Source organism: Microtus pennsylvanicus, chromosome X (genome assembly GCF_037038515.1).
Source record: "Microtus pennsylvanicus isolate mMicPen1 chromosome X, mMicPen1.hap1, whole genome shotgun sequence".
Lineage (NCBI taxonomy): Eukaryota > Metazoa > Chordata > Mammalia > Rodentia > Cricetidae > Microtus > Microtus pennsylvanicus.
In genome coordinates, this window is record NC_134601.1 from 55,233,978 (window position 1) to 55,246,318 (window position 12,341).

The 12,341-nt window shown below is 45.4% G+C and overlaps 2 protein-coding genes across 2 annotated transcripts; one reads left to right on the plus strand and one right to left on the minus strand.

Moving 5' to 3' along the window:
• Window positions 1-3,156: 3,156 nt before the first annotated feature.
• Rnf113a (ring finger protein 113A) lies at window positions 3,157-4,405 on the minus strand. The gene has a single exon (XM_075957792.1). It carries the CDS (start codon window positions 4,230-4,232, stop codon window positions 3,210-3,212), a length of 1,023 nt encoding a protein of 340 aa, XP_075813907.1. The 5' UTR covers window positions 4,233-4,405; the 3' UTR covers window positions 3,157-3,209.
• Window positions 4,406-4,442: 37 nt separating this feature from the next.
• Ndufa1 (NADH:ubiquinone oxidoreductase subunit A1) lies at window positions 4,443-9,185 on the plus strand. Its single transcript, XM_075957794.1, has 3 exons — window positions 4,443-4,630; window positions 6,458-6,547; window positions 9,037-9,185. The coding sequence occupies exons 1-3, from the start codon at window positions 4,529-4,531 to the stop codon at window positions 9,055-9,057; spliced, it is 213 nt and encodes a 70-aa protein (XP_075813909.1). The 5' UTR covers window positions 4,443-4,528; the 3' UTR covers window positions 9,058-9,185.
• The last annotated feature ends 3,156 nt before the right edge of the window (window positions 9,186-12,341 follow it).

The window sequence follows — 12,341 nt, forward strand, 5'->3', positions numbered from 1 at the left end:
GGAATTTGAAATTAATTAAAAAAAAAACCTAAACTACATTTATTTATGATTTGTGTGCTGAGGGTCGGGTGTCTTGTCATGGTGCTCATGTAAAGGTCAGAGAAGAACCTGTGGGAGTTAGCTCCCTCCCTTCACAACACTTGGAGCATCCCACTATTGGGCTTGTTGCAAGCCTCTTTACCTTCTCTAAGCCATCTTGCTGGCCCTCTTCACTCTTTCAAAAAATTACATTTATTTATGTATTGTGGGGGGGCATACTGAGTCATTAGTCCCCATCTTATAAAAACATTTATTTTTGTGTATTGTATACAGGTTTCTGTGTGGTGGCACATATAAGAAACAGTGCTTGTCTGGGGGTCTGTGGAGATCTGCACACAAGAAGAGGGCACTGAGCCCTTGGAGCTGGAGTAAAGGCAGTTGTTAACAGCCTGCTGTGGGTCCTCTGGGAGAGTAGTAAGCACTCTTAACTATTGAACGATCTAGTCTCTTCGTCCCTCTTGTTTTTGAGGCAGGGTATCTCGTGTTCATGGCTCTGTGTATCCCAGTTCAGATGGCCTCTGAGCTTCTAGGGTATTCTCCTGCGTCCACCTCCCATCTCCCTATAGAAATGTTGGGGTTCACACACTGCCACAAAGTTTTTCCATGGGTTCCCGTGATCCATACTGAGGTCTCCTGGCTTGAATTGCGGACAGTCGTGCCCACCGAGCCATCTGCCAGGGCTTTATTCTTTCAGACAGGGTCTCTCATTGTGCTGGAAGCTCACCATTTTGGCCAGGCTGACTGGCCAATGAGCTCCCAGGCTTCCTGCTCCCACAAAGCTGAAGGTTACATGCACGTGCAATCATGGCCAACTTTTCTACGTCAGGTCCTCAGGCTTTCACAGCGAGTACTCTTCCCTGCTGAATCATCTCTTCGGCCCCTGTTGTATTTATTTCTCTGAATTTCTTCATTTCTTCTGCCTTCTCTACAATAGCCTCTTTTCTTTCCCATTTAACTGATTCTTCTGCGCATCTCTTAAATATTATTTCCTGTGTCCTCAAGCCTTGTTTCTAGTAAACTGCTCATATACCTCAGTTACGCCACATACACTCTTTACTAAAGTCTATCCTAGTCTATCCAGTGAGTCCACGGGGCTCTAGAGATGGTTCAGCAGTTAAGCGGCCTTCCTAGCCACACAGGGAACCTACATATGAACTCTTGCTGCTCCCAATTCCTGTTTCAGGGACCCAGTGCCCTCTTATGGCTTTCAAAGGCACTACACACATGCATGATGCCCATACACTGTGTGTGTGTCTCTCTCTGTCTGCCTCTCTCTGTCTCTCTCTGTCTCTTTATCTCTCGCTCTGTCTCTCTCTGTCTCTCTCTCTCACACACACACCCCAAATAAATAGTAAGAAAAAGTGATCTTGCCAGGCGGTGATGATACATGCCTTTTATCCCAGCACTTGGGATACAGGGGCAAGCAAAACTCTGAGTTTGAGGCCAGCCTGGTCTACAGAGTGAGTTTCCAGGACAGCCAGGACTGTTACACAGAGAAACCCTGTCTTAAAAAAAAAAGAAAGAAAACGAAAAAGTGGTCTCATGTCTGTGGAGTCCTAGGTTGTGTTTCAATTCTTTTTTCCCCTTGGGCATTCCAGCCAGTTGCTCTTCCACGGAACCATATTCCCCTCAGTCCCAGGACTAGGTTCTTATTTTTCTTTATTACATTTTATTTACTTTATTCTCAGTGTGTACTTGAAGATGGGAGTCAACTCTGTCCCTCCACTATGTGGGTCCAATTCAGGTGGTCAGGTCTGGCAGCAGGTGCCTCCACCCACTGAGACATGCCACCAGCCCAAGAGATTAGGTTGATGCTGAGACCAACCTCATTTGTCGCTACTATTCAGTATACAGCTCCAGAAGTTGCAGCCTGTGTCTACTGTATTCATTGTTATTATCCCCTGTCCTAAACACAGTGCTTAAGAACCTCTGTTCAGTCAGGCGGTGGTGGCGCACACCTTTAATGCCAGCTCTTGGGAGTCGGAGGCAGGCAGATCTCTGTGAGTGAGAGGCCAGCCTGGTCTACAGAGTGAGTTCCAGAACAGCCAGGGCTACACAGAGAGATCCTCTCTCAAAAAGCCAAAGAGGAACAAAAAAAGAATGTCTGTTCAAAGAAAATCTTTAAATGAATATCTTTAAATATGAATAAAGCCCACTTTAACTCAATTTATACATTCATCTGTTTCCTGATCTCAACCGAATTTGAATTATATCACTAAAATAATGACTAATCGTATGGCCTGTCCTCTCTGCATCTCGGTAATGTTACACAAATGTATGTGTAATCCTCATCTTCCTATTACCTACAGAATATAACTTCAAATTCCTCGGTGTGGACTCAAAGCTTTGGTCTAAATCCCCTTTCTTAGAACTCTCTCATCAATTTCTTAACTATATGCCAAGCACTAAACTAGTTCCCAAACAATTTTGACTACAAGTACACTAATTTTAACAAGGTGTGATTAGTTCTAATTTTAACAAGGTGTGATTAGTTCTATTGGAGTCTAAGAGAACATCGATAGTTTCAGATTATGGATTATAAAACATTAGACCTTTTACTATCTCCAAGTTCACAAATTCAGTTAAGTGTAACATCCAATTTAGTGGCCATCTATACATTTCAAGCACAAGTAGCCACATGAGGCTAATACCTATTATACTGGACAGTATCTATCATATTTCATCAGCTGTGGAAATGGGGGTTACCTATAGGTGCTCCAAAGGAAACATGGACCACTTTCCAAAGATTGCAAGGTACACTTTCAAAGTGATCGAGGACCAACTCAAACCCTCCAATGTGCATTCTAAAACAACACTTGCTCCAACAACATAATGCATCAAAGTAATTTCTACACTATTACATAATATAGAAATATGATATAATAAATAGGTCCAGTTCTTGACTTCATCACAACTTTGGTTCCCCCAAGTACATCTTAGCTTTTTTTCGTGACTTCTCCCATCCACACAACTTATGACACAGGGCTCTGAAATACTCACCAGTTAGGTATCTATTTCAAGGCTAAAAACATCCAGATAATACCTATCTTGAAACCTTTCATCCAGGGCCCTATTCCATCGCCTGCCACTTTCCTAAAAGAAAAAAAGATTCCAAAAGATTTTTAACAAACAACAAAATATTTATTTTGCGACTGGGAATTACGGAAAACCTAAATAATGGGAACTGAACTCTCCTCCTCAGGGTCTTTTTGGAAATCACCTCCCTCTGCTTCAGCTCGATGCTTTCCAAGTTTAGCAATCACTTCTTTGGCTGGATTGAAGACACCATTGGTCTGCTGATCACAGACATAGCAACGAGATGTGGTGCGGAAATGCTGCAGTGCACATCTCTCGCAGAAATAATGCCTACACTTGGTGACAACTGGGTTTTGGAAGGTCTGGCGACAGATGAAACACTTGAATGGTATTTCCTCATCATCGCTTCCCACTTCGTAGTTTTCGTCCTCATAGACACCATAGCGACCCTCATCAAGCTCACGTTCGATCTGCCACCCGTGCTTGTAATCTGAACGGTCATGGAGGAATTTGCAGCTGTCTCCGAAGCCGCAGAAGCCAGTCTCCTTGTAGTCCTTGCAGATGTCGGGCTGGTAATCCCAGCGCACGGTGGCACGTAGATGCTCGGGAGCTCGGATGGGACCTTTCCTCACCATCCCGGAGGAAGCATTGCCCATGGACGTATCTTTGGGTTTCACGTATTTCTGATAATTATTGATTCCCCGATAGATCTTGTCATCTTCCTTACCCCTCAGCTCCTCCTGGATCTTCTGGCTCCGTTCAAAGATGGATTGTGCATCGCGCTCCTTCTCAGTGTCCAGTTCACAGACAGCGGTAGCCCCCATATCCTCGGGCCCCACGGGTTTTGCCGAACGGGTCGACTTGTAGACCACGCCGAGACCCTCCTGTATATTCTCGTCCTCGCTACTCAAGCCGCTGTAGTTCGTCTTCTGTTTACCGCTACCACGCGTCTTCTGGATCATTGGATTGTGGGTTGCCTGCTTCTTCTCCGGTCGAACCACAGCGCTGCTTTCGTCGCTGCTGCTGCCACTGTCCCCGGACCCTGCATCACAGAGCGGGCGCTTTCGGCGCCCCGCCGCCCCTTTCCGCCCAGGCTTTTTGAAGAGGAAGGTGCACACCTGGCCGGCCGAATTCCCCGGAGAAAGTTGTTCTGCCATTTGAGATCATCAAGCTCTGAAACAGCCGCGGCGTACAGGACCGCTCCGCGCCGTCAGACTTCGTGGTCTCCGCTTCGGTGAGTTGGATGGGGGGGGGGGGGGGGCGGCGAAAAATACAGCCTGGGAAAGACTGCCAGACCGAGAACGCCAGTCATTTTTGAGCCCCTGCGGCCACCGTCGCTTCCTCCTGAGCCGTACAAGGCACCGCCCCCTTCTGCGTGCAGCCGGAAGGAAGGTGAAAGCCGGTCACCTCTGAGGAGCCGGTTGCGGTTTGGAGTGCGAGTTACGGTTCGGAGATGTGGTTCGAGATTCTGCCTGGCCTCGCCATTATGGGCGTGTGCTTGACCATCCCCGGGGTGTCCACTGCGTACATCCACAAGTTTTCCAACGGGGGCAAGGTAAGGCGGCCGCGGCCGGGCTCTGTGGACCATGGGACTACGGTGGCCGTTTGGATGCGCTGCCGCTCCGCTCTGTCCTCCTTTGCGTGTTGCCTGAAAGCGGAGACTCGGCGGACTCCACATTTTCCTTTAGCAGAACATAGCTAGGTTTTGGTTGAGGAAGAGTGGCCCAAAAGGCAAACGATGCGTTTGGCAGTTAGCAAGGTAGCGTGCAAGAGCCGGGCCCTACTGCCTAGACCGAGGAAAGAGGAGGTAGTTGTGTCCCCATTCCTTCCCATCATTCATCTCCTGTGGAAACCGATTGGGTGACTGTTTGTGCACGCGAGCGTAGGTGCCTGCGGAGATCCAAAGAGGGCACCGGGTCGCTTGGATCTGAAGTTGCAGGAGGGTAGGAGCCAGCAGAAGTGGGTGCCAGGAATCGGACTCAAGTCCTCTGCGGGAGCGACTGGCACTCTGAACCAATAAGCAATCTCTCCATTCCTGGTCGTTTTTCTTTTTACGTGTTTGGGGGGGGGGGGGGGTGTGGGCGTGTCAGGCGCACCTGCGGACATCAGAATTCAGCGTGCCAGAATTGCGTTTCTCCCTCCATCATGTGGGTCCAGGGGATACAGCCCAGGTCCGCAGGCTTAGGGCAAGGGCCTTTACCCGTTAAGCCGTCCGACACCTTCCCTCTGTTGGCTTAATTTCCCACATTCATGTTTCCGTAGCTGTGTGTTATGTATCCTTAATCAATCCTGCCTCCTTTTCAGCTTCCCACTTGAATGTGTAAGCCTTAAGGAACTCACATCGTGGCTTTCGTTTTCCCTCTTCCTAGGCCTCCCCAGCGACCTTAGAGTACTGTCAGATTATAATTGGACTTCTGTTTTGGTTTGGACTTTTCTTTCAGGTGTACTCTAACCTTTATTGTTTGTTAGAGTTACAAAGCAACAGCTAGATTTTTTTTTCTTTCCTTCATTTTTCGCATTCTCTACGACGTGGCTTGCTTGGATTTGAACTTGTGGATCCTCCTGCTCTTACCTCCAGAGTTTTGGCATTACAGGCATGACCCGCCTCACCCAGCTGCCAATTGTTTTATCTTATAAAAATTAACTTTCCATTTAGTGTGTGTGCAAGCCTTCAGAAATCTGAGGACAACTTGCAGGGAGCAGTTGTCTCTTACCACGTGGTACCAGAGAGCTAATTCAAGTCTTCAGGCTGGGCAACAAGCACTTTTCCCTGCTGAGCCATCTCACTGGCTCAGCAGCAAAATAAAACGGCTGGGCTTGGTGGCTCTAGCCTGTAATCTAGCACTCAGGAAGCTTGGGCAAGGAGATTGAGGAAGACTGGAGGTCAACCTGGGGCTAGATAGTGAGTTCCAGGAGAGCCCAGAACGTAATGAGGTCCTGTCCCCCCCCCCCAAAAAAAGAGAGAGAGAAAACAAAGAAAGAAAATCAGTGCCCCGCCCCCCAAAAAATAATGGTATTGATGGTCTGGTTTTGCTTTTGTTTCAGCAATGATTCTAGTTTTCTAGCGAATTATTTCTTTTTGTAGAAATGTATTTTATTATTACTATTTACATGTATGTGTGTCTGCTTCTATCTGTGTGCACCATGGAGAGTAGAAGAGAGGGTATCAAGTCTCCTCTGGAATGGAGTTCAAGGCAGTTAGTCTCCTCCTGCCTCCCCCCAAACAAAACAAAACATGTTGGTACTGAGAAACCAATTGAGAACCCAGAGATAACAAGTGCTCTTAACCACAGAGCCACCTCTTCAACCCCTACTTTGTCACTCAAGAAAACCCTTTTTACTGGGTCACCCATTTATAAACTGCATTATCCTTTACTTGAAGGAAAAAAGAGTTGGTCGCTTTCGTTACCAATGGTATTTGATGGAAAGAGATAGACGTGTCTCTGGAGTCAACCGCTACTATGTGTCCAAGGTAAGATGACTGAAAGATTGCAGTGTGTTCTGGTACTTCCTTGCCTAAGTTCATACGGTACTCATTTAATTGGCATGTTTTTTTCTAGTGAAGTATGCCGTCTTTTATACATAAAATGGTCTTTGTTGGTGTGTTGTATGTGTGTGTGGTGTGCATTCGTACATGTGTGGGTACACTTCCCCTGAATGTGTACGTGGACGACACTCTCCCATTTATTTACTTGCTTGTTTGCTGTTTCTTTTTTAGGCAGGGTCTGAATATGTAGCTTTGGCTTGCCTTGAACCTGCTCTGTAGACCAAGCTGGCTGAACTCACAGATTGACCTACCTCTGTCTCCTGAGTGCTGAGATAAAATGTGTGTAGTAGCAGGCCTGGCTGTTTATTTATTTGAAATTTCTCTTCCTTCTGTGTGTGTGCCATGGTGCATATATGAAGCTCAGAGGACAGCTTGTGGGAGTCAGCTCTCTCCCTTCACCATGTAGGTCCCAGGGATCAAATTCAGCTCCTCAGTCTTGGTGTCAGGCACTTTTACTTATGGAAGCATCTTGCCAGCCCTTTTAAACCTTGTTTAAAGAATTGATATAGCTGTCATGGTGGCACATGCTTGTAATCCTAGCCTCTGGGAGGCTGAGGCAGGGAAAATCTATGAGTTTGATACTAACTTGTACTACATAGAAAGATCTTACTCATAAAACATAGAAAAGAATATAATTTTATGCATAATTGGGTTTTAAGAAACTGTTATTTTTATAGGTCAAAAATAGCCAAGTAGCATTTTAATATTACTCAGATTAATGCTATATTTTCCTAACTTGTAAGATAATTTTTTCTTAATTACTTTTAACTTTATTTGTTTGTGTGTTGTGTGTGCGTGCATGTGTTTGTGTGTGAATGCAGGTTGCATGTGGAGGTCAGAGGACAATCTGGAGGCAGTCAGTTCTCTCCTGCAACCTTGTGGGATCCAGGAATCCAACTCAGGTTGACAGGTTTGCATGCAGGTGCCTCTCACCCTCATAATTCTTTCAGTTTCTTAAATCACTTTGTATTTGCCCCTAGCTTACAGATTCCCCGCAATGAACTTAGGTAAATTTTGTGTTCATTTTATAGATGAGAAAGCATGGTTAGAATGAGTAAAAAGTATTGCAGGGCTCAGTTTGATGCTGGCTGAGAATCAACTCTTATGGACGAGAAGGTAGATAGTAAGTAGCTGCCTTTAAAAAGTCCGTGCTTTGCTGCTCAGTGGCTTCATCTCCCCTGACTATGTTCCTTTCATTACTTATCTCTAGTAGAGTCTTAAGCATTGTGAATGATTTTTTTTTTTTTTTGGTTTTGATACTGCTTTTCTTTGGAAGCAGACACTTGCTACATAGCTCTGGCTGGTCTGGAGCTTGCTGTGTAGCCTAGAGTAAAGTTGAACTCAGAGCAAACTTCCTGCCTTTGCCTCCCCGAGTGCTGGGATTGCGATTACAGATATATGATACTATGCCCTCTTTAGAAGGTTTGCATATTTATGGAGCAAAGGTTTTAGAGTTAGGGTCATTGTACTTGAATTTTGGCTTTGCTACTATTTGACTGACTTAAAGAAGTGGTTTTTGTTTTCTTGAGGTAGAATCGGGTGATTTCTAACTTCTTTGAGTTTCTGCTTCATTGTTTATGACGAGTTTGAATGAGGATAATAGTATTTGCCTTGTGTTTGGTGCTGTTTTGTGAGACAGTGTAGTGGTCCTCTAATTTATGGAGGGGCCTGTGTATGAGGATCCAGGAAGTGAATAGTTGCTTGACTGTAATTCTAGTTAGGGCGAAGAAAAGGGCTTTTCATATATATAATATGTTTGCTGCTGTCAGAAAATGAAGTGAACGAGGTATAGTGTGCACTCTACAATCCTAGCATTTGAGAGGTGGAAGCAGGCGGATCAGGAGTTTACCTTTGGTTACATAGGGAGTTTAAGATGAACTTGGATTACATGAGACCTTATCCAAAAAAAGAGAGAGAAAAGGCCAGACATGGTGTGGTGGTACACACCTTTAATCCCAGCACTCTGAGGGCAAAGGCAAGTGAATCTCTGTGAGTTTGAGGTCACCCAGGACTATGGAGTGAGACCCTGTCTCAAAGGGGTGGGGGCTCAAAGGTCTTTATTCAAGGATTATGAAATCCAGCTGGGTGGTGGTGGCGCACGCCTTTAATCCCAGCACTCAGGAGGCAGAGGCAGGCGGATCTCTGGGAGTTTGAGGTCAGCCTGGTCTACAAGAGCTAGTTCCAGGACAGGCTCCAAAACCACAGAGAAACCCTGTCTCGAAAAAAGAAAAAAGCAAAAAAAAAAAAGGATTATGAAATCCAATTCAGCTTCTATTGTTGCAGTTAGAGAAATGTGGAATGGTAAATCACTTGCTTTACTAACAGTGTCATTCTGTGACACTGGAAATCAACAGCATGGTACATTTCTCATGGGAACAGGATCCTCACATTCTCCTTTTCAAACTGTTTTACAGGGCTTGGAGAACATTGATTAAGGAAGCATTTTCCTGGCTGATGAAAGAAATTACTCAGCTATGATCATCTGTTCTTGCTAAAAGGCAAATGCAGCATATTATATACTATGCGCAAGTTATATAATGCCGAATAAAAAATTAAAAAAATATCTAAAGTCAATTTTCCTTCTTACGAAGTAAAGTTGGAGTTTACTAAAGCTATTTTGATACAGTCATAAGCGTGGGGGTTGAGAGAGAAGTAGAAGCACTCTGAAGAAACTAAGATGTATCTAAACACACAGTTTAGAGTGTGGGTGTGGCTTCTTGGAGAGTCTCCTTTTTCTTTTACAGTGATGAGGTTTTGGTAGGTGCTGTGATGAAACATGACCAAAGGTAACTTGGGGAGGAAAGGGTTTATTTCACTCACAGTTCCATACAACAGTTCATCATCAAAAGCAGTGAGGGCAGGAACTTGGAGGCAGGAGCTGATGCAGAGGCCATGGAGGGGTGCTGATTACTGGCTTGCTCTCCGTGGCTTGCTTAGTTTGTTCTCTCATAGAGCAAAGACTATGAGCCCATGGTGGCACCATCCACAATGGGCTGGGCCCTCCCCCATTAATCACTAATTAAGAAAATGCCCCACAGGCTTGTCTGCAGTCCAATTTTTTTTAAACTTCTCTTTTTTTTCAAATATTTATTTATTATGTATACAATGTTCTGTCTGTGTGTATGCCTGCAGGCCAGAAGAGGGCACCAGACCTCATTACAGATGGTTGTGAGCCACCATGTGGTTGCTGGGAATTGAACTCAGGACCTTTGGAAGAGCAGGCAATGCTCTTAACCTCTGAGCCATCTCTACAGCCCCTCTGCAGTCCAATCTTACAAAAACATTTTGTCAATTGAGGTTCTCTGATGACTCTAGCTTGTGTCAAGTTGGCATAAAACTAGCCAGTACAATATGTTTTGAAGTTACTATCTTTAAAGAGTTGCTTAGAAACCTAAATAAGGTCACCATAGAACCTTCATCCAGCAACTGGTGGAAGCAGATGCAGAGATCCACAGCTGAGCACTGGGCTGAGCTCCCAAAGTCCAGTCGAAAAGTGGGAGGAGTGAGAATATGAGCTAAGAGGTCAAGACCATGCTGAGGACACCCGCTGTGACAGCTTTCCTGAGCTAATGGGAGCTCACGAACACTGACCTGATGGCGAGGGAACCAGCTTAGGATCAAACTAGGCTCTCTCAATGTGGGTGACAGTTGTATGGGGCAGACTGTGGAGCCACTGACAGTGAAACAAGGATTTATCTGTACTGCTTATACTGGCTTTTTGGAACCCATTCTTTTGGAGGGATACCTTGCTCAGCCTAGATATAGTTGGGAGGGCCTTGGTCCTGCCTCAAACAATGTGCTAGGCTCTTTTGACTCCCCATGGGAAGCTTTACCCTCTTTGAGGAGTGCATGGAGGTTAAGAGGGGGGAAGGTGGAGGGACCTGTTGGAGGGGAGGGAGTGGGAACTGGGATTGATATATAAAATTAGATAGCTTTTTTAAAAAAAATAAATTAAAAAACAAAGGCCTGTAAAATTACTGATGTAATATATACCAAACAGTCATCTCTGCATGAGCATCTAATACTTCTTGAATGGCATCATCGATATTAAGATATTTATAGTTCTTCAAAACTGGCTAGAAGAATATGGAAACATTTTTCCCTTGTTTTTTTTTTCTTTTTCTTTTTTTTTTTTCTGAGTGGATCCCACAGAGTTCAAGATTCTAGTTGGCATCCTGGGGATGTAGTTCAGTAATAGAGGACTTGTCTAGCAATTGCAAGGCCCTGGCTTCCATTCCACCTTTTGTATCATCTTCTGATTTAGTCCTTGGTAGAAAGATATTCTACACCCCATGCGCCACCACAGTCAACTGCTAGTTACGGTTGGGAAATATTATTTTCAGGTGTGTGATTTGTTTACTCTGCATCTTTTAACTCCGTGAAGCTGTGTTACTGTGCCTGTCAAAAAAACACCTGCTGGTGCTAATAAAGAGCCGAAGGGCCAATAGTGAGGCAGGAGCAAGGATAGGCGGGGCTGGCAGGCAGAGAGGATAAATAGAAGGCGAAGCCAGGCTGGGAAGAACAGAACAAGGCAAAGAGGACATCAGGGACTGGCCAGCCAGCGAGCCAGAGTGAGACTGAAAGTAAGATACACAGGAGTAAGAAAAGGAAAAAGCCCAGAGGCAAAAGGTAGTTGGGATAATTTAAGAAAAGCTGGCAAGAAACAAACCAAGCTAAGTCTGTGCATTCATAAGTAAGAATAAGCCTCTATAGCCGGCGGTGGTGGCTCACGCCTTTAATTCCAGCACTCAGGAGGCAGGGGCAGGTGGGTCTCTGTGAGTTCGAGGCCAGCCTAGTCTACAGAGCTAGTTCCAGGACAGGCTCCAAAGCTACAGAGAAACACTCTCAAAAAACCAAAAAATAAATAAAAAATAAGGCGTTGTGTGTGTGATTTACTTGGGAGCTGGGTGGTGCCCCCCCCCAAAAAAAAGATTACACTACAAGTTACTTTTTAATGTCAGTACTGTCCCTTCCCAACTAGACTGAGGCATGGTGGGAAAGAAATCGGATTTACCATTACGTCACAGTTCGTGCCGTGTGCTAATGCTGCAGGTACCCACTGGGTACAGACTGGCTGACTGGATCCACTTGACAAGAGAATGACATCAGCTGGCCTCACTGCTGAGAACCATCAGCTTCGCAAGGACTGGGCAGGAGAGGAGGAAGGAACGTGGAGAAGTGGGGAGGGTTAGAAGACAGACGGGAGAGTGTCCTGTGACAGTAAAAAGGCAGTGGCTCTCAACCTTCCTCATGCCGGACCCCTTTAATCCAGATCCTCATGTTGTGGGGACCCCAACCATAAAATTATTTTCGTTGCTACTTCCTAACTGTAATTTTGCTGTTGTTCTGAATTGTAATGTAAATATCTCATATGTAGGATATCTGACCTGTTACCTCTGTGGGGGGCATGACCCCCAGCTTGAGAACCACTGCTATAAGGGAAGAGTGAGGGAAAAGCCAGGAAAAAATTCCCAGGAATGAAGGGACCCACGTGGAAAGGGAAATTTAAGGCCTAATGTGTGAAGTCCTGAAGAAGGTTCTCACAATGTCCCCCCCCCCATCCCCTCTTCCATGTGCTCTGATGTAGTCCACTCCTGCTTAGGGGCTTGTGTCGGTTAGTTTGTATTGTCAACTTGACACAGCTAGAATCACCTGGAAAGAGTGAGGGGTTCCCCCATCAGATTGCCTGTGGGCAAACCTGTGGGGCATTTTCTTGATT

Excerpts from the sequence above, each read along its gene's own strand:
- Rnf113a (XM_075957792.1), bottom strand. The coding sequence starts at position 4,232 with ATGGCAGAACAACTTTCTCCGGGGAATTCGGCCGGCCAGGTGTGCACC.
- Ndufa1 (XM_075957794.1), top strand. The coding sequence starts at position 4,529 with ATGTGGTTCGAGATTCTGCCTGGCCTCGCCATTATGGGCGTGTGCTTG. Across the intron at positions 4,631-6,457 it reads AGTTTTCCAACGGGGGCAAG|GAAAAAAGAGTTGGTCGCTT; the intron begins GTAAGGCGGCCG and ends CTTTACTTGAAG. Across the intron at positions 6,548-9,036 it reads ACCGCTACTATGTGTCCAAG|GGCTTGGAGAACATTGATTA; the intron begins GTAAGATGACTG and ends ACTGTTTTACAG.